The 20,552-nt window shown below is 48.2% G+C and overlaps 1 protein-coding gene across 1 annotated transcript; it reads right to left on the reverse strand.

The window, feature by feature from the left end:
- Positions 1-7,145: 7,145 nt before the first annotated feature.
- Positions 7,146-20,402, reverse strand: LOC149353234 (uncharacterized). The gene is made up of 6 exons (XM_089575771.1): positions 20,255-20,402; positions 19,868-19,978; positions 18,598-18,789; positions 16,628-16,753; positions 15,460-15,603; positions 7,146-7,270 (listed from the first exon to the last, which is right to left on the reverse strand). The coding sequence occupies exons 1-6, from the start codon at positions 20,400-20,402 to the stop codon at positions 7,146-7,148; spliced, it is 846 nt and encodes a 281-aa protein (XP_089431897.1).
- Between the last annotated feature and the right edge of the window lie 150 nt (positions 20,403-20,552).

A 20,552-nucleotide genomic window follows, 5' to 3' on the forward strand; every position in this document is an offset into this window, starting at 1 on the left:
ATCTATCAAAGTGAAAACATTCAGTTTTCAGAGCGCTGGCAGTTGCTCGCTTTTTCAGTTTTGTCAACAGCGCGCCACCAGAATTAATAAGGCACGATGGGCGGTGACATGGTGTGATGCCGAACCCGTCGTGTGGAGGCAGAACTGCGGCTACTCACATAAAAAAAATTCTAACACCCATTACAACTCCATTATTCTTTTTCACTGGTGTCCACACTGTTCGCAATTTAAGCCTAACAGCACTATCCATTATATATAGGGTGTTTCACCTAAGATTTTACACAATTTTTAAAAATAGTTTTTTTTAAATCAAAGAGCGCTTTTTTCAGCATAGCATTTTCAGCGTTGTACTACATCGGAATACAGCTAAGATGTGCTAACTAGTAGGTTGGTTAACTTATAATTAATAGTTAAACTTTTTAACTGTTGCTGTTAGGCTCCTTAACTATTGAAAGGCGTGTATAGCCCACCGTAAGCGATATACATATCAATTTTTAATTTTGAAAAGGCGCTCACCCTCGCGGTGTGGCCCATTAAGTAATACCTACATCGCGCCAAAATACATGCGCTTTCGACAACCCTGCAGGCAAAGCGATTTCTCCACTGGACACCCGGGCGCCGGGGATCCCATGGACAAGCCCACCGACGGAGCAGGCGGTCAGGGCTTACAAACGCACTGTCAACGAATACTACACGGAGCAAAATTGGACTTAGCTGATTTACCACCGCCACACCCATATCGATCCGTGAAGCTCGCATTCTTAGCCGAATACAGTTTTATCTCCTACATACGCCAGCCAAACTTTATCTATACCAGTGCACTTCCACACCTCAGTGCCCAAACTGTCCACACACATATGCAGACATAGAACACTGCCTTGCACAGTGTCACGCAGCCTTCCAGTCCCCCGCCTATCCCTTCTCCCTACCCCCACCGTGGCCCATCTGGCTCGCCTCCCTGGATCTGAAGCTGCAACGTGCCCTCGTCGCCTTGGCCCAGGACCTATTGAAAGCGTAATAGAAAGAAGGTTCTAATAAAAGTGTCACACCACCAACACCAGTGGACGTAACTCGCCGAAACAGCTAAATTTTGTTGGGTCACAGCGGCGATGGTAGCCGCGTTTCTGAAATTCTAAAAACTGACATAGATACTATTTAAAGTGGGCTAGACTCGTCTCAGTAGTTAAAGAGCCTAAAAGTAATATTTAAAAAGGTAACTATTCAGTATTGATCAGCCAGCCTGCTAGTTAGCCTGTCTTAGCTTTATTTCGATGTACTATACGCTGACAATGCTTTGCCGAAAAAAGCGCTCTTCTAACTCAATAAGTCTATATTCAGACACTGCGTAAAGGCTTAAGTGAAACGCCCTGTATATTCACCCGCATGTAAAAGCTACGACCGTTGCTCTTTACTCTGTCGTTAAAGGTTCCTGTCTAATTTTCAGTCCTGAGCTAATGGCTCATCACACATCGGGCTCCCAGCGCGAAATTCTGGGAGAAAATGTGTTAAGGCTACTACTATGCGTGTCAGTCACCGCGTTTTCTTTTTCTTGAGCGAACACGAACAACTACAGTGTTCCTCTTTAATATAGTTCGGTTTCGGGGCTTCAACTTGCGCTAAGAATATACTGCCTTTTAAAGACAGCGCATTTCTCAGAAAATTGTGGTCCTAGTAGTTTGGAGCCCTTTACCACAGCACTCACCTTCGCATAATTATGCTCGTTTGAGACGGAAACGAATCATCTAAACATTTAGTAAAGAAGATAACCGTCGATTTGTTCTGTCCAGATATTTAGTGATGTGTTCCGATGTTTTCCGCGATGTTTTCCTCGGTGCAGATTAATCTTTCTCATGCGTTCCAGAGACCAATGCCAAAGAATTATTGAAATCGGAGCATCTAAACGAAAGTTCTTCTACTTTAAAAATTCAAGCAATAAATTAAGAATAGCTCATTTGCTAAAGACAGGACAAATAAATGAAGACAAATGAGCTAATCTTGCATGGCAAGTGAAACGTGCTGTACAATCTAAAGTTAGGAAGACCGGGATTTCACTAGTAAAATATCTTCAAGCGAGGTTAAAATCTTCATATTATTCAATCCTACTACACGCACAAGCCATCCACTGCAGGGACACTGCTGCAAACTATAAACATGTGTCGGGACTGTAATTTCCGTAAGATGAGAATGGCCTGCAACAGCTCATAATATGCCGCCGCAGTGCGTCGGAATAAACCATCCGCCTTAACTCCAACTGTCATTTCACAAAATTTTCTCTTCATTTTATAATAATTTTAAATACATTTTTCACATATTACGTTCAACCTAACAGTGCATCACTAGTTTAGCTTTGCTGCCTTTCCTTCAAGCCTCCACTGCACTCCCCCAGCGCAGCGGCAGTTAACGAGCATGGGGCGCTGGAATCCTCGTGTTTAATATCTCTCTCTCTGCCATCCCCGACGTCTGCCACCGGTATCTAGATGGTCTCTCTTTCATCCTACGTCACACAAGCTCTACCTTCCTTTGGATTTTTGGTACTCCCTGCGCCTTAATCGCAAAGAGGCGTCGTCGAAATGCCGCTTGCGTTTTGCTCGGGTCTTCTCGCGTGGACACGCCTTGGCTTCCCATTGGGCGCGCTGCGAAGCGACATAGCCCTCGTTGGCTTCCCCCGTCACAGCCCAACCTAAGGCGAGCGCCGGTGACAACGACGCCCGCTCTACGTGGAAGTCTCTTCCGGTGATGCAGCATCGCTGACAACTCGCTGTAGCGCTGATTGGTGTCCGCGGCTTCCGTTTCTTATTTCCTAGCGCGCCATTTCCTGTCCGCGAGGTTCTGACAACAGTTGTTGGTGCGCGTCTAGAAAGCTTCCGCGCCTTCCTGTTCTTTGTCGTGCTTGTTTTGCCTACTCCTAATGGCGTCTCTCATCAGCAGGATGCGCCCTCTGAAGTCTTCTTCTTTCTTGCCTGCTTCTTTCCATCAGCGCAGTGGAGACATTAGATGACCCTGGCGCTCTTTTGCTTCGCTATCCTTTGTTGGCAAATGACTAGCTAAATGAATGATTCAAAGACGCCGTCGGAGCTTACACCAATGCCTCATGAAAACGCCAATGCTCCTCATCAGATTCTTGTAAAAGCTTAGCCTCTCAATGGAAGGCACAGCTGAGCATGAAGGAAATTTACATGAGCGCGCATCGTTTCCGGTACGGTTAAAAGAGTGCACAAAGCAATAAACTTTTTACAAGAGTGGCTTTTTCCTTCAGACACAGACGAACAGGTCTACAACATGCGACCAAGGTGTAGTACCGGAAAGAAATTCGTAAAGGAACGGCAGGGTAGAGATTTGTGGAGCATGTGACAGGAACAGGGCACCGGGAGCAAGAGGGAGTGCGCGGCACAGAATGATGCGTGAAGGGTGCTGGTATGCCGGGGGCAAGGACGCCATGTAAAATGGAACTAAAAGTCGCACAATGGTTCACACAAGTCACACAGTAAATGATTCATTTTTTTATTCGAGACGCTTGTAAATGATTAATTACTCTGAACGCTAACATTCATTAGAATATAAGAAGTTATCTTGGTGATAAGTGTTTAATTTTGTTGTACAGATTTTCTCTTGTCATGCCCATTAACCTTACATAGAGATTCCAAATATCATCCTTGGCACCTAATGAGTTTTTTTCTCTAGTAGAGTCTTTTCCGTAGTAATAACTTCTACAGAAAGGGTTTTAAAATTTGGTAGGAGTAAATGCACCAAAATGCCTCTGACAGAAAATGATACCAAAAGCAGGAAATAAATGGGTTCAGGAAGCAGAGGGGGTATATAAAAAATGAGAGAGACAGGAAACTGTACCAGGATAGATGAGAAACAGGTAGGTGCAGGTGATAAGATGAAGAAGCAGTGAAATTAAAATGTAATTAAATACGGTTGGTTTGGTTTACTGGGGTTTAACGTCCCAAAGCAACTAAGGCTATGAGGGACGCCGTAGTGAAGGGCTCCGGAAATTTCAACCACCTGGGGTTCTTTAACGTGCACTGACATCGCACAGCACACGGGCCTCTAGAATTTCGCCTTCATCGAAATTCAGCCACCGCGGCCGGCATCGAACCCGGCCGCGGTGGCTGAATTTCGATGAATTTCGATGAACCCCAATAAACCGAACCAATCGTATTTAATTACATTTAATTTCACTGCTTCTTCATCTTATCACCTGCACCTACCTGTTTCTCATCTATCCTGGTACAGTTTCCTGTCTCCCTCATTTTTAAATACGTTTTAAAAAACGGACATAATTACTGGGAGAAATAAAAAAAGAAAAATATGAGAGTGGCTTATCTCTGCTATGCCAGGATATACATAGCGTGAGCGCACAGCGGGGAGCGCGCGCGGCGGGGCGCGCCAGCTGTGCACAGTGACGTCACTCGCTCCTCGCGCATGCGCAGTATGGTCGGCCGAGGGAGCACGCGAAATCACAAATCGCAAAAATCAAAAATCGAGTATTCTAAAGGTGTTTCTACCGTGACCAGCATATCAGTCACGCAAACTGCTCTTTCAAAGAATGTGGTTGCTACATTAAGAAGCAAAGTAAGTAAATAGAAAAGTACAACATTATCTATACTAGATTTTCATCGTAAAGTGGCACTGCACACGCTATTGACGCATCATTTACTTTCCGCGTGAGCTACATACTTGCGTCAAACTAAGCGGCAATGTTTCAACTTTTTTTTCAAAGGAATTACCACCCTTTGTTAAAAAAGATATTTACGAAAATTCGATCACGAACAGCGCGTCCATTCTCCACCCTCCGCCCACAATACGTGGAGAATAAAAAATGGTTAGCTTTTAATGCACTTAAACCGAGTAGACGTGTGAAAGCATGTGTTTAGCCTGACTGGCTCCGTCAAACGTGGCAGCAGGCTTTAATAGTTTTAAGAGTTTAACGGTTTTGGAATGAACACATATGTTTTACGAGCCTTACGAACGCAAAGAGCAAACACACGCAATGAACATCGCACTAAAATATTCGCGTTGCGTAAATTTACAAGGTATGTGTCGAGATCAGCAATAAAAAAGAGGTGTTAGAATTTGCGTTCTTTTTCCTTACCCGAAATAAATTCTTCACCGCTCTTCACCTCACTTCCCGCGTAGCTTTTAGTAAACATCCTGTGGTTTCGCCGCATGCTTACACAGCAGCTTCTCGCACTTTGACTAATTTGGTACACAGAGGAAGGCGCCCTATGAGTATAACCAAACTGCCCAAGAGGTTCTCCCAAAGTGTAAAAGATAAATAAATACTTTCTTTCTTCCTAATCGTTATCAAGTTGTGATTGTTGCCACTTGCAGGCATCATGAGAGCCGCTGGCCAAAACATCGTCTCCGGTATGTGCAAGCAGATATACTGAGTTTGGCTACGTGTATGCTCATGTGGGACGAGTCTAGATGCAAATGGACCACATATCATATGGTTTGTTTATGCCAGGAGTGCGAATTGGCACCGTTTATCGTGGTGCCAGCCAGAAGGAGTGCTGGGGAATATAGAATTTGGAATAAATTCAAACGGCGTGTTACCTAGGGAAGTCCGCAATCCAAGATCCGCAAACAAGCGGCGGTGAGAGGGCTTCACATATAAAGCTTCAGTATCTCTTTCACAACGAGTAAATTTTGGGTGCTTCGTGGTTACGACCGATGGCTGATGCTGAAGAGGCGCGCTCGAGGACTGTAGTCCCAGAGTGCACTTCGCAGCAGGCATGCGCAGTGCCCCCGGTGTCCCGCAGGTGCTGCACAAGTACGTGGTATGTGCGCCAGCCAGCGGATCCGCGACGGGTCGCCGCTGGACGCCCTGCGCCTGTACGCCGACTACGGAGCGCCGGCCCTGTCGCAGAACCTGAATATCTACCGGCACATCGCTGCCAGCGTGTTCGCGCTGCCGGGCCTCTACGGTGCGCAGGCCTACCGAACCTGGTCCGAGCTTAGGGACGTCCTCCATGACCTCGTAAGCAGGGAGGGGAACTGCGCTCCATAAACCTACTCGGGGACTGGAAAGCTCCAGCAATTGCCTATGCGCACCGTATGAGTTCGATGGTCATGCTGGAAACTTTACTGTAGACACCCTTTATCCGGGGCTGTAAAGGGAAGAGGAGGTGAGACTGATGGGGCGAGACAGTGTCGGTAAGGCCCAGCTAGGTAGCCGGGCGCACTAGTGCTCGCATGGTGGCCGCAGAGGGCGAGAAGTGCGTCAACCGCTCTTTGAGCCCAGTGCGATGTGCGTGCAGAGATGCTCATGTAGACTATCGAAGTGAGGCACCATGCGGACAGCATCACAAGGTGTGTAGAGTGTTCGGTGCTAATGTACAACGCACGCAAAGGAAAGGTTTGTAGCCGACTCGAGACTCTGTGCTGGGTTTTTAACCAATGGTTTTGTGCCTGCGTCGCCCAGCTACAACCTAATCGGAACAAAAAATCGCAAGGTCGCTGCAGCGTAACAAAAGTGGTGATATTTTCTCTAGTCTGAGTTTTCGCTACAAATGGAAAGAAAATGATCAGGCGATGTTTGAATACAAAGGCCTGCGTGACAGAAGACAAAAAAAAAAAAAAAAAAGGTGCCGCGTTTTCGCATGTGTATACGCTCGCGATGTCCTCAGCAATTGTACCCACTCGTGCAGGTGAAGAACCTCGAGGCCAGCGGTCAGGACGTTGGCGACTACGACAAGCTGCTGCTCATCAGCAACTATTACGCCACCCGATCTGCGTGCCAGGGTCAGGAGACCCTCGCCGAGCATGCCATGAAGATCTCCGTGTCGCTGCTGCGCTACACGGAGTACATCCCTCCGGACAAGGCCTTCTACGAGGCGGGGCTCGCCTGCAAGGCACGCTGTTCGCGCAATTTTCCACCGTGCACGTACCCGTGCTGGCGAGAAAACGTCCGCACATGACAAAGAAACTTTAAAACCTCCCAAGTAGGGCTATGCGAATATTCTAAATTTTTGAATATTGTATCGGATATCGTCCTATTTGTTTCGCTGAACGAATGAAATAGTGCACATTACAAAATATTCCAAACAAATCGAACGCAATCTAAAGTGTTCGAATGGTTTTCGAACAGCAGGTGCAATTTTTGAATCGGGCACGTCATACTTCTCTTCAACGGCTGTTTAGAAAACAGGGCCCTCTTCGCTGATGTAGTACAGCTCTGCCTTGTTGGTGTGCAGGTTCAGCGCCACGACGCGGTGCATTTGTGTGGCCGCGCTCGCGGTGCTGAAATATATGGCCTTCAAGACTGGGTGACGTGTGACAGGGTTCAGCCAGGCCCCGCAAACCCTGCTTTCATGCCTGACATCGTAGGCCATGGCTCATAACTCTCGTCCCTGTCATCAAATGAGATGTGGCGCTAGTTCGTTCGCCGTCGTCGTCAGTAGCAAAGGGTAATTTCCTGAGGCGCATGAAGTGACGACCACAGAGTGAAAATGCTGACTTCGTACTGCGTGCCTCGCAGTTGAAATCACTGTTGCGTCCTTCGATAGCTACAGCTTTAACTCCAAGAGTTACAGCGCCGCCGCTAGCTCTTCTCTGTTTCGCATGGATATTCGTCTTCTTCGAATATTCGCACAAGTAGCGAATGATCATACAAATATTTGATTCATATCCAGTTCGGTTCTTTCATTATTCGATTCTAATTCGATATATAAACTATTCGTATTCGATTCGGTTTCGAAAAAAAAAGTATTCGCACACCCCTACTCGTAGGACAGAAGCTCTACAGGAAAACATGCCGGTGGAACTTCTCATTCCTACTTGCGCGCTGCCACCTGCAGACCGAAGCAGAGCAAGAGGAATCGTGGCGAGGGAGACCACTGTGTGCTAGAACTGTCACCGAGAGCGGACAGCAGGAACCCTTTGCTTCTTTTTTTATCGCTTCGCCCTTTGTCACGCACTTTATAGATGATTGGCAGGCGGCAGTGTGGCCTCTGTTGCCAAACCCGCTGTGAGGCGGCGTGGAAGGTTACATATGCACTCTCTTTTCTTTCCAGGCAATGAACAGAGAGGGAATTGGCCTTCGTTTTCTGGAACCATTACCTGGACATATGCGAAGTACGTTGCCCTCGGAGCATCAGATGCGCAGTGCACGCCTGTTTCTTATAAGAGAGCCATACGCACGCATCTAGTAGGGATTCCCTATTAAATGGTATTGGGGAGGGGGGGGGGGGGGGGGACTTCACTGCCTGCCGAACACGGAAAGCAGCATGCTGTATCTTCGGTAGCCTTCTGTTTTGTTTTGCTACTTTTCTAGTATTCGTTACTTCAGTGCGGGGCATTTTACCGTGTTCGCCAACGAATAATAAGTTTGGTTCGAAAACATTGAAGCGCGGCGTTCTATTTATCCTGAAGCTCAAAACTTAATTGGTATGGGCAATTGGTATTGCATGAGCTATTAGGGAGAGTCGTGGTGGAGGGCTCCGGATTAATTCAGAGCACCGGAGGCGCGCTGACAACGCACAACACACGGGAATTTTTCCAAATCGCCTTCATCGAAGTGCGGACACCATGGCAGGGATTCGATCTCCCGACCTTGGAATCAGCAGCCGAACGTTAGAGCCACTCAGTCGCCGCGGCGAGTCTCAAAGCTTAATAAACGTCAGGACGCCACATTGAAGAGGAGGCTCCATTCGCGACAGCGAGGCACATGCTTTTTCGAGTGCGGTATTACGCTTACGTTCACGATATCGCGAATGCCACGCCACCCTGCGAGTATTTCGAGATGAAAACTTCAGTTTACATTGAAGTGCATGCGCTTTAGATTACTGCTACCACGCCGGGGAAATGACTGTGCCAGCGCCCAACGGTAGTGGTACATGGTGTTGAGACGCGGGCTCTCAGTTGCCGTCGGGACGGGGGTCCGCTGTCGCCGACCGGGCGGAGCAATGAAGAGACGGGGGATTGATAAGGAGCAGCGTGAAAAAAAGGTATATGTATTCACATATTTACAAGCAACGAGAAGCACGATACATGGCACGATGTAACACAACAGGAAAAGACACAAAGGAAACGGGAGCCCTTAAATAGAGTCGGCACAGACTCCCGCCCCTTTTCGTCCAATCAGGAGCGTCCTGGTGGGTGATTGGCATGCAAGGCTTGAACGCCAAACCCGGTAGCGTTCCGGTAGCTGTCCGGCCCGAACGCACAAAGCGCTCCACGATGACGACGCGCGGGCTCGGAGAGACGCAGTCTTGGACGCCGTCCTTGGGAAGCGTCTCGGTAGCTGACCGGCCGAACGCGCAACACTCTCCACGAAGACGACGCGCAGGCTCGTTGAGACGCAGGCCTAGACGCCATCCTTGGGAGCGTTCCGGTGTTGGAAATTCACGTTCATAACAACGGTAACGTTATGCTAAAAAAGCTCTGAAAACGCCGCATACCGTTTCTTTCTACTTCGTGATTCCAAAAGCATTATCAATGCTTATATACCTACGAAAGACACCGCGTTAACACCGCATTTTTTTCGACTTGAGGTCGTATGTTGTGACGACAGTTTTCTTGATCTATTCTTTTTCGTCGCCGCCGTTCATCGCTGCCGCCTGTGATGTCATGGCCGACAGTTGCAGCAAACAGTGCCAGTTGCACGTGCTCGTATCGAAGGCAAGATTAAACGCTGACATCGAGGCAGGAGAATGGATCGAGAAAAGATGACCTCCTCTAGCAACGCGTGTGGCGAGTCGAAGTGCCATTGAAGAGGCCTTGCAACGCTTCCTTCGCTTGAATCGTGCGCTTCATTCAACTCATCGCTACACTGGCGACGAACATTGGCGCCAGGATGGCCTCTGCACGCCGTTGAAAACTAAACGACTTCAATGGCTGGTGTTTTAGGTCAGAAGGACGTTAGAGCCTGTTGTCGAGCATACAACCAAATAATGCGGCTACGTCTAACGCTGAACGGAAGGTGTATCCAGACGACGGACCACGGACGTGCTTTGGCCCGTGGACTAGCGGTCACGTGGGGTCTAGCTTCCGGTCTACGAGGTCCGCGCATGGTCCGCGGGCCGAATCGTGCGAGAAATGCGAGAACATTTTTTCTGGCGGCGGAACACGGACTTTTTAGCCCACTGGCTCACTTCAAGTCTGGCAACCACGTCACACTTGTCTCTGCAGGCAGGCGATTCACCACTGCTATCATTCTGTGCGGCAAGGCGACACTAGCGAAAGTAGTAGTCTTGCGCGCACTGTCAACATGTCAGCGTAGTCGGGCGATGCTACGTTTTACGTTTTAGGCTCACTACAGCTTTGTGGCTCGTTTACACTTGGGCATGAAAGCGAGCGAAATCCGCCGCCTCCGGAGTGCTTCCTAGTAGGCGCTTCAAACCCGCCACGACGTCGCTTACGGCGTACACAGATATGGTTAGAAAATAACATAAATTGACGCTGTCTACGCACCGCTAAACTTAGTATTCTACGCACTGCTAAACCTACACACCGCTAAACCAATTCTCACATTTCCCACGTTTATTTCAGCGCATGAAACATAGACATAGCGATAAGCTCAGCCTAGTGGCGCCATCTAGTTGTTAAGACGGGAACCATTTCTGTCAACAAACCTACGCTCCTCTTAAGCCTAGAAGGGGGAGAATCGTCACTCTAAATAAAAAATAAAGCAAATTTTTCACTCATAAGTTTTCTTATAGGCGAGATGGCACCAAGCGAAAGATCGGTGCCCCATTTATGGCCAGTGAAGGCAATGAAAAAGGCAGTAACAACGAAGAATTGACTCCAAAGCGAGCGGTCCTGCTTCGAAGCGCGCCGCCATGTATGTTGACTGCAACTTCCTCCTCGCCGCAGCAGAAATCGGTCCCGGACTGATCGGGCTTTCCGCTAGGCATTCAGAGGGAACCGCTGCCGCGACGGCGAATTCCGCTTGCCCTCGCCGCCGAATGCCGAAGCTTGAATGCGCCATGAAACGAGCGCTGCTGCAAGCGGATCCCACAGCTTTTCGCTTGGCCCGCCTGATCGCCTGCTCCTTTGGGCCGTCATGTGAATGCTGTCGCCGGAGGGGCCCGGCCGGGCCACGCACGGTGGACCCCACGTGACCGGTCCGCGGACCAGTCCGTGGCCCGCCGTCTGGATAGGCGGATGGCTGCGCGCGTTTCCCATGAGTCGCCAGTCTAGCGTGCATAGCTTCCAGTATGCCAGTGCTACCAATAGAACGAAAACGCGTCAGAGGCTGGAAACAGGGCTGTCAGCGAAGTGTTTTGCAGGACCTTTTTTAGGTTAAGCGCGGCAAACACTCCCCGTCATACTTTGGCGGTCAAAGGTTCGTGCGACGCGTTCCTTAGCGCTTAGGAGCCAACTTGTGCACTCTCTCATCCATGCATGGCTGGGCTAGTACTGAAAACAGCGCTCGCTCACGGTAAGGAAAACGGTATTTACACTTAAACCACATATCGCACTCATTCACGTTTCGCGCCAACCACACATCGCACTCATCGTGCCACAGTCGCGCCAGGTGAAATTTCATCGCCTGCAGAGCATCTCGCCTGCGGGGAAAAAAAAAAAAACGAAAACTAACAAAACGGTCGCGAGTGTGTACCGCGAAGGTTTGAGCGTTTGCTGTGATGTGAGAGCAAAGAACCTTTCAGAAACACGCTGTGCTGCTGCTGGCCCCGCAGATCCTTGGCGCGCTGCCAAGTCCGCCGGGTGAACCATCGCAGCCGGCGCTGGCCAGAACAAAATCACTGGACGGTAGCGAGTTCGTAATGCGAATGATCCATCTTGCGATGGCTTGTGACCGCGAAGAAATAGAGACATATTAGAGTTGATATACTGGTGCATCCGCCTCGTATTCGGCACCTGGTGAGGGCTGCAGGAGGTGCTGCTCATATGTCGAAGATGCATTTTTGCTATGGGTGCCCGAAGGCGGAGTTTTACCAGTGAGTGCTTGGCGGACGCCTATGCCAACGGCGCAAGACTAAAGAAAGGGCTAAGAACAGGTAACGGTGTCGCCACCAGACCACCACTCTGAAATAGAAATGCAGACGTCAGGTACAGAACGAATTAATTTTACGTCACAGAATGAACCAAAGGTTTATTCGGAATTTTGATTTGAGGGGAAAGTTGTGGTAATTTCTGGCGGGGATGGGGGTTTAAAATTATAGTACGGGGTAGTTATGCCAACCACACCATGTAATATACAAGGGGGCATGGTTGCGCGCAAAAAAAAAAAAGATATGAGAAAAGGGGTATAAACCTTTCGAACCAAGTGATACCTTTCCATTATTTATTTCTACTTTCCGACTTGCTTGCAATTTCAGGCCATTGAAGAGGGATCACTGGACACATTAGATCATTCCGACTTCCAAAACACCGACATCCCGTTCGAGGTACCTCTTCCGGAAAAAATGTTCCTCGATGTAAGTACCACCTTCGCTACACTGCGTCAAATGCGACTCTCTCCGGTTTTTTTTATGCTCTATTTGCATGACAATGAAGAATACTATGTGTTATATCTTGCCGAAGCCGGAGGTACGCATGGTCATTGTACTGCATGCCTGGTGAAGCCGTGGACTCCCATGCAGGAACCTGTTTCTCTTTTACGGTGGGAGCCGTTGATGGGAGCCCACCATGAGTCGTCGTGTAATTGAAGCCCTTGTAGCTGTAGAAATACGCAAGCCAAAACGACGCAATCCGAAAGCCAAGCCAAGAGAGAGGCGAAGGTAGGAAATAACGAAAAAAGAAAGGAAAGGAGATTAATAAAGGCGGGAAAAAGAAGGGAGAGAAAGTGGAAGGACATGACGGTTGTCGCCAAATGTTTTAACTAAACCGTAGCCTATTTTAACCAATATATATATATTTTTTTTCTCCACAAACCTTGTTTTCTGTTTTGAATTAGCGTCCGACACATGCCTCCTGATGCTGAACAACTATGAAGAGAGATGTAAAAAAAACAGCAGGGAGGAATACATCCAAATGGGCTATTGGCGGGGTAGTTGGTCCTTGAAGTCGAGTGAAGGAAACAGCGCACAAGACAAGGACGTGACACAACAACACAGGTGTCAAAATAAATTGCAGTAAAGAAGAACAAGGCTGACTCCATCTAAAATAGAGAATCGGCTATCTATATCTTGGTCATTACATCAAAACACGACGGTTAAAAACGAAGGAAGGGATGGTAAAACTAGCTGGTACATATATTCGCCACATATATATTCTATAGCTTTTCGCAACATATGTTACGAATAGCTATATGATTAACATGCTGTCTTATTTCTTGTACTCCTCATTCCAAAGCAGTCGACATCAGGTAAGACGTGCTTCAAACGACTGCGCCCCGTTCATTCGGAAGGAAGGATAGCGTATACGCGGCTTATATGGCTCTCAAATGCGTGCCCTCGCATGCTAGCGAAAAAGGTGTACCACTGTGGGCCCCAAGCATGTAAAATGTAAAAGCATGTAAAAGGAAATGTCGCAAAGGACTGCGTGTTTAAACGGTTGGATGGTAATGCCGTTCAAGTACATTGCAGCCTCCAGTTGGGCGAACAACCGCCGACGCCTGCAGGCCGGAACGCTGGGAGCGGCGGGTCGAAACTTGGGTCCTGCCAGTACGCCATGCTAGGACGCCGCTGGTATACAAGGCACGGTTCACCGGGTCACCACTGTTGAAGATTTGCGGGGCCGCAGCGGAGCACCAGAGCAAGATGACCAGCGTGCCAGACTTCCAGTTGGGTCGAGGGTTGCACCTGTGATTAGCAACATTTTTCTGAGCGACATGGATAGGAAGGTAGCTGCGGCCTCGGCGGGAATGTTCTTGAGGGCTTTCAGATACGTGGATGATTTTCTAGTCATCGTGGAAGGGTCTGACCCTGCAGCGGAAATGGCTGATGTTTTAAGGGTGTTCAGTCAGTTCGGCCGTGGTCTAAGTTTTACTACGGAGGTTTCTGTTGGCAACGAGCTACGCTTTCTTGACATGTCTTTGAGAGCTACTCCGGGAGACCTTTGCTGTATGTATCGCCCGCGCACCGTCAAGCCACATTGGCGGGCACTGTCGCAGTCGGCAGCGTTCGTTTTAACGATCCAGATAATTTTCTTCTCACGGGAGGTTTTCCTGTTCTCAGAAGCTACGATTCTTCGAAAAACTGCTAAATTTGTTAGCCGTGTTAGCAGTCCTTGTTAAAGGCCTTAAGCTGCTTTTATCTTCACCGAGGGACCAAGTTTTTGAGCCAGCAAATGGTTAGTTTCCTTAATGAGGCCAAGAAGTTTTACAGTTGTAGAGGGTATGCAACGAGAGCGAGCCAAAGCAGCGCCCTACTCGGCTTAAGAGATATAACTCTTTGGCATGGCCACCGCAGGGAACACGTTTACGCGTGCTTCACACCTTTAATGTCCAACTCTCGCGCTGCATCACAGAGTAGGGGTTCGCATTGCTGCAAGCCGGAACCACTCACATTTATGGCCCCAGGTCACAGTGCTGCTGCTGCCGTGCCAAGAGTTGCACTTGACTGCCGGTAGTAGAAGCTTGCCCATGACATTTAATTGTTACGACAACAATGACTCCGCCATCTTACTTCACAATCAACAGCACGAAGCCTGTTTCCGCTTATAGTAGGCGCATGCGCAAGAATGAGAGAAGTGGGCATTTCTAGTGTTCCGGAGGAAAACGGCGAATACTGTCGGGCCGTATTTCGTTGTTCAGGGCTGGCTGCCTATTGAGCCAGTGCCTAGCGGTTCCTTTGTGCTTAACTACTCACAGACCACTTCATATTTCAACAGTTGAATCCGCTTCAATTAGGCACACAAATGGGCCTTCCTTCAGATCGGCTTTTCCGACAACCTGACTGCAGAGTTGGCCAGGCCTTGCGATGACGACGCGCATGTTACGGTCGAGCAACACCGCAATCAACTCTCGCCGAATGCCACCACTGCAGATGCACACATAGCTGATCTCTTCCTTGGTAGGAGTGCTTCATTTATTCGCACAGGACGTGCTGAGCGATCCGATATTTTGCGGTGAGCCTCGAGCACGACTGAAGTGTCTTAAATTTTGTCGATACGCCTCCTGGCTGTTGAACGTGTTGTGGTATTTTGATCTGTTGGCAATAAATTCCTGAGCTTTCTGGGCTGGCCAGTTTCATGACGATTGTGCGCGGACGCAGATTGCCCCAGCGCTCCTGCAAACAAAATAAAGGAACAATTATTGAGTATTGCAAAAAATTTTTTCTGAACGCGCACGTGCACGTGAAATATCCCCTTTCATGTCTCACTAGTTTCATCCAAATGTATCGAACTTGCTAAGCAGCAGAGGTGCTTTCCATTAAATCAGAAAGCTATTAACCAGGGCAAGGCAGGTTATGCATGCTTGCAGGTTGTAACTGAACTTAACCTTAAATTTAAGCGCCGCTCGCGCAAGCTGAGCTGAACTTTCGATCTCTAATCATTAATTTGTGTGACGAAGCCCTGTACTTTTGCCTGTAAAACGACACTCACCACGAGTGGCCAGTCGCCTCGCAAGTGCGAGGCCCTTCACGTAACAGGCGGCCATGGCACTGACCGGCTCGTTCAGTGGAACGGCGGACCGCCAGGTATTTGTCACGGGCGAGTAACGTTCAACTTCGGCTGTCGTGGTTCTTCCTGCGTTCAGTAAAAAGTAATGATCAAACGGCATTGTAGAGAGTCTTCAACTGTAGGAAGTTATACAAGTCAGTGCGTCACTTGATTCTTTTTTTTTATGTGCGTGAAGTAGAACACTAATAGGGGGCAGTATTGAGGCTGAGTACTGACCGTGTTCAGCCCTGTTTTTTAAAGCAGTCATGACTTCTTGGCGGTCATGTTTCTCTTGCCAGCTGAATAGGTCGAGAACTACGGCTCCATAGCCGTTCATTTAGGCAGGAAGTTGAATCTGTTGTTTTATTTATTAAAACTTCAAGAGCCAAACTTCAGTAACCTGAGAGCCGGAAATATATGTTGTTGTAAAAGATATATGAAGAAAGCTTTCCGCAGTGCATACGAAGACCTCTGGAATAATAGAGATTCCCGCCGCCAAAAGACAAAAAAGTGATCTTTCGACGTTGCGCTTAGCGCCTGCTTCTGTAGTTTTTCCACTAGGCAAACTTTCCCAGCTGCATTTTTGCGTGCAATTAGTGCCTCTGAAATCAAGTTTATGGCTTCTAATTGCTGATTTATTTCTTTTTGTTACCCTCATCCTCTTTATTCGCTAATATTTATTCTTACTGACGATTCTGACCTCAGAAATAAACGTGTGTGTGTGTGTGTGGGGGGGGGGGGTTCTAGTAGCAGCCATATGCATATGGCGTTGAAATCTGTGCTAACCAGTCCTTGGGTTTCTTAAAAATGAGGGCAGCCCTGCTCCTATGTATTACACCTGCTATCTCAGTGTCCAGCAGCAAAGCGTCGTAATTAACTGCCGATTGATTGATTGAATGATTGATTGATTGATTGATTGAAGGAAAACAAAACGTTTTATTTCGTGAAAAGATTGGATTCTTCCACTCTGGACTTAAGGTTTCTGCAGAAACCACATTTGCCGAGCAAATGGAACTGGTCAGGCAAGTATCTAAGTGGTAAAACGCAGATTCAAGCTGTTCCTTTGCTCGTAAAAGAAGCTGAGGAGACGCGGAGAGAGAGAGGTGTGCACCATTGAATCCGCCGATGACGTAAAGGTCTCCGTACAGCTGTGCCACAGCGAAAGTGCTGCGGCCCACGCACAGAGGCGCCATGGTCTGCCAGGAGGACGGGGCTTTGTCCTTCTCGCTGGCGATCACTGCGCAGGGCGTGCAAGTCGGCAGACCACAAGTTTAGGCTGCTGGGAGAAACACATTGATATTGCCTTGTGCCTACCGACAGCCCATAGGCGACGAAGAGAGAAAATAAATTTCTTGCCTTGCTGGCGTACGCAATGAGTGCAAAACAATTCTACTCCCTTTGAGACTTGCGTCAACTGGAGAGACCTCAAATTGACAGAAAAAACTCACCAATGGATAGGGATCTAATACTTCGACGTTGGATGCGTAGTTGAAAAAAAAATAATGGTGGCATAAGGGAGATGCTACCGTGTAGTGGCCGTATTTAACAGGCGTTAATGCAGTGTAAGAGAGCTCTTGAAACTACAGCCATTTCAGCCTTCCTCTCAAATGTTCTCGTATTGGCTCCCACCACGACGCCGAACACTGAAGGCAATTTATTCGTATTAGTGCGTCGCGTTTCGATTTTCTTCCGTAGTAACATATGAATTTACAGCAATAACGTTACTGCTGCTTTCCAGGATTCAAATTAAACGAAATTCGGTATTCACTTGCGATATGTTTCTTGAGCCTATACTGGGGTCTATTCAGCGCTCTTCCGCCGGCCTGAGACTCATATGCAACGGGACTAGGGCTGAGGGAAAGGACACCATGTTTTTTTTTCACTATATTTGAATTAAATGACCGGGCTTCTATTTTCGCGGGACAAAGATAAAGATTTCCAGCTTGCTGCGGCCGTTGCTGAGCAAAGTCTCTCATGTTTCTCTGAACTTCTCAAGAGGGTCTATTTCTCCAAAACAGACCATCGAACTACCGGTAAACAGGATTCGCAGATTGAGGAGCCAGAGGTGCATGCAAGACACGGATAGATTCATGATGCTCACTGTGTTTTGAAGCGGTTGAGTACATTTTTCTGTCTGCAGAGCTCTGTAAAGTAATATCTGTCCTTGGTACTCCAAAGTTCTCGTTGCCCGAAGCGCCTTTGTTTTTTAGTCGGCAAGATTGTGCTACTTCGGAAACCATCACCACCTTTTCAAGGACATGCACTGATGCTTACCACACTTTCCTTGCAAGGGCATATAGAGGGTATGAAGTGTTAAGGGCCTTTATGCTGGAATTTATTACCCTCGTATAATTATGTTATCTTACCAACAGAGATAGAAATCATACCAATGGATAGAGATCAACAGAGATAGAGATCATACGAATAGAGATGGGAGGCTGACGGGAAACAAGCCTCTCCCAGACAGCTTGCCCAGCCAACTGTCCCTGGTGGGTTTATTTTGGTAGGAAGAACCCAGCGGCACATAAAAAACATTCATGGAAAGCGATACAGAATTCGTCAAACTTTAATATACAAGGGGTATTAATAATGCCTTAACATAAACAAACTACAATGACAAAAACAGTCAGACAGTAACATAAAATCCTGCGAATATAGGAAGCATTCAAAATGATGTTGTGCGTATGATGAGAAATAAAGGTACAGATAAATAAATTGAAGTTATTCGATTCGAAGGCGTTAAAAAGGGAAGGTAACTTGTAACAAACGCTTTTGTCGGGTATAAAGGCGAGTAGTATAAACTATCCAACTATTCTAGGCTGTTTTTCAGAGAATTTAGAAGGTACGGATTACAGAGCATATTACATCAAATATTGTCGTTCAAAGAACATCCGCTAACATACCGACAACAAAAAGACGTCAGACTCGCCGATCTACACCGATGGCAGGAATAAAACTTGAATATGAATGGGCGGGCAATAAAGGATGATGTTTTTCGTGGACTCTTTTAGGGAACTTGCACAGCGTTCGTGGTTTCCCGAGAGGGAAGAACACGCCCGTGCGCTCGTTCTCTATCCTCACTGGTGCTGAGGCGGCAGCGGCCGTTGTATCCGCCGACGACGTAGATGCGCCCCGCCATCGCCGCCATCTGGTGGCTGCAGCGGGGTCCCGGCATCTGCTGCACCAGGCACCACGAGTTGGACGAAGGCGTGTACTCCTCCACGCTGCTCAGAATCAGGAGGCCGTCGAAGCCGCCGCTCGCGTACAGCTTCCCTGCCTCGAACGGGCAGCGACACAGTGAGGGCGTGAGAACTGCTTCGCTTCAGACTTGCTCTCGCGATGACTCAGACTACACTGGATAAGTGCAGAGGTACGCGTGACATTTTGAAATCTGCATGCTTTGAAGCCATGTGCCTAACTGGAAGCTGGGGTTTTACAGTTATCCCGGAGTGCCCCACTTCGAACTCGACCACGGCAGCCGCGTTTCGATGGATGTGAAACGGAAAAGGCGCCCGTGTGCCGTTTAATGTCAGTGCACGTTAAAGATCCCCAGGCGGTCGATATAATTGCGGAGCCATCCACTACGGCACCCCTTTCTCTTTTACTTCATTCACTCCCACCTTCACCCCTTTCCTTACGGCGCGGTTGAGGTCTCCACAGAATAGTAACACGGTTACTACGCCATTTCTCTTCTTCAAAAATCACTTTTTTTTTTTACAGCGATAACAACATTCCAATCGATGGCGTGCGAAAGGCGTGCTAGACGAGAGGAATACCGCAGTAGGTGAACCTAAGGGCTTGTGCAGCTTTATTACGTGTAGAGGATGGATGCGGTGGTGGTCGATAGAAACAAGATGTAGCTGTGGGCAAGCAATTACGCCCCCAAATTTTGTGACAGATTCTTGATATGGCTGTCATGGCTTGTGGTAGCAATATCTCACGACGAATTTTAGTTACAACTAAGTGTGGAACATGGATCGGGATTTATCAGAGCCGCTACGACCGTAGCGAAATTTAGCGCAAGTCGTTGGCCTTGGCTGCAGTGTCGTCCAACGCAGAGCGCGGCAAACTCTTAGCTTTACTTTGACAAACGTTCTGAAATAATGCAAATCCTCAATCCTGTGCACACAACATCGATAGCAAGAGCCATACGTGGCATGCAAATAACTTCCACAGCTTACTACAGTCACACCTTCACTTAGGAAGGACGCAAAAGAGCGGAAACGCCGGGATATACCGTATATCGTTTAAGCATTGAGTTACTTCTCGAGTAGGTTCTTTAGGGTGCCCGCGAGAAAAATAGGTGTGAGCGGAGTCTGTCGTTCACACAGTAACACTGGTTCACACCTACCTCTAAATGCGCAGGCTGCACCGCCGCTGCGCGCCCTGCTCATCGAACACACCGTAGTCCACTGGGTGGAGACGGGGTTGTACCGCTCCACACTGGCAGTGCGACCGGTGTCTGCATCAAGGAGCCCCAAATGACAATGACATTTCAGAAAAATTTAAACAATGAACAAACGCTGTATTAAAAATGTAATCCCTATAGTTAGTCTACTCGCTCAATACCAAAATTACTAAAGATTTATCGAGTTCAGGAATGACGAATGCTCCCATATAAGGCAAGTCCACGACCATGCTCTTAGGGCACGCACGAATGCAATAAACATTGCCGGTTCCTCCCAAAGCCTAGCCAATTAGAGCTCACGCAAAAACGCTCGACAGCGCGAACGCATACCGTCGCGTCCCCCGATGGCGTAGACGTAGTTGTCCAAGGACGCGACGGCTACATAGCCGCGGGCCGTGTGCATGGCCGAGCAGGGATCCCACACACACAGCTCGGTGTCGAAGCGTTCGCAGGAGCGCAGGTACGAGCTTCCCCGCATTCCGCCCACCACGTAGATAAACTTGCCCACCATCGCTGCGCCGCGGTACGCCCTGGAAATGATCAGGAGTTTACCGCTCTCACATTGCACACCCTGCCTTGCAGCCATTGCTTGGGCTCGTTTTACTATAGGTGACAAATGCAACGTGGA

The sequence above is a fragment of the Amblyomma mixtum genome, chromosome 3 (genome assembly GCF_055824585.1).
Source record: "Amblyomma mixtum isolate Tamu chromosome 3, ASM5582458v1, whole genome shotgun sequence".
NCBI classification, from domain to species: Eukaryota; Metazoa; Arthropoda; class Arachnida; order Ixodida; family Ixodidae; genus Amblyomma; species Amblyomma mixtum.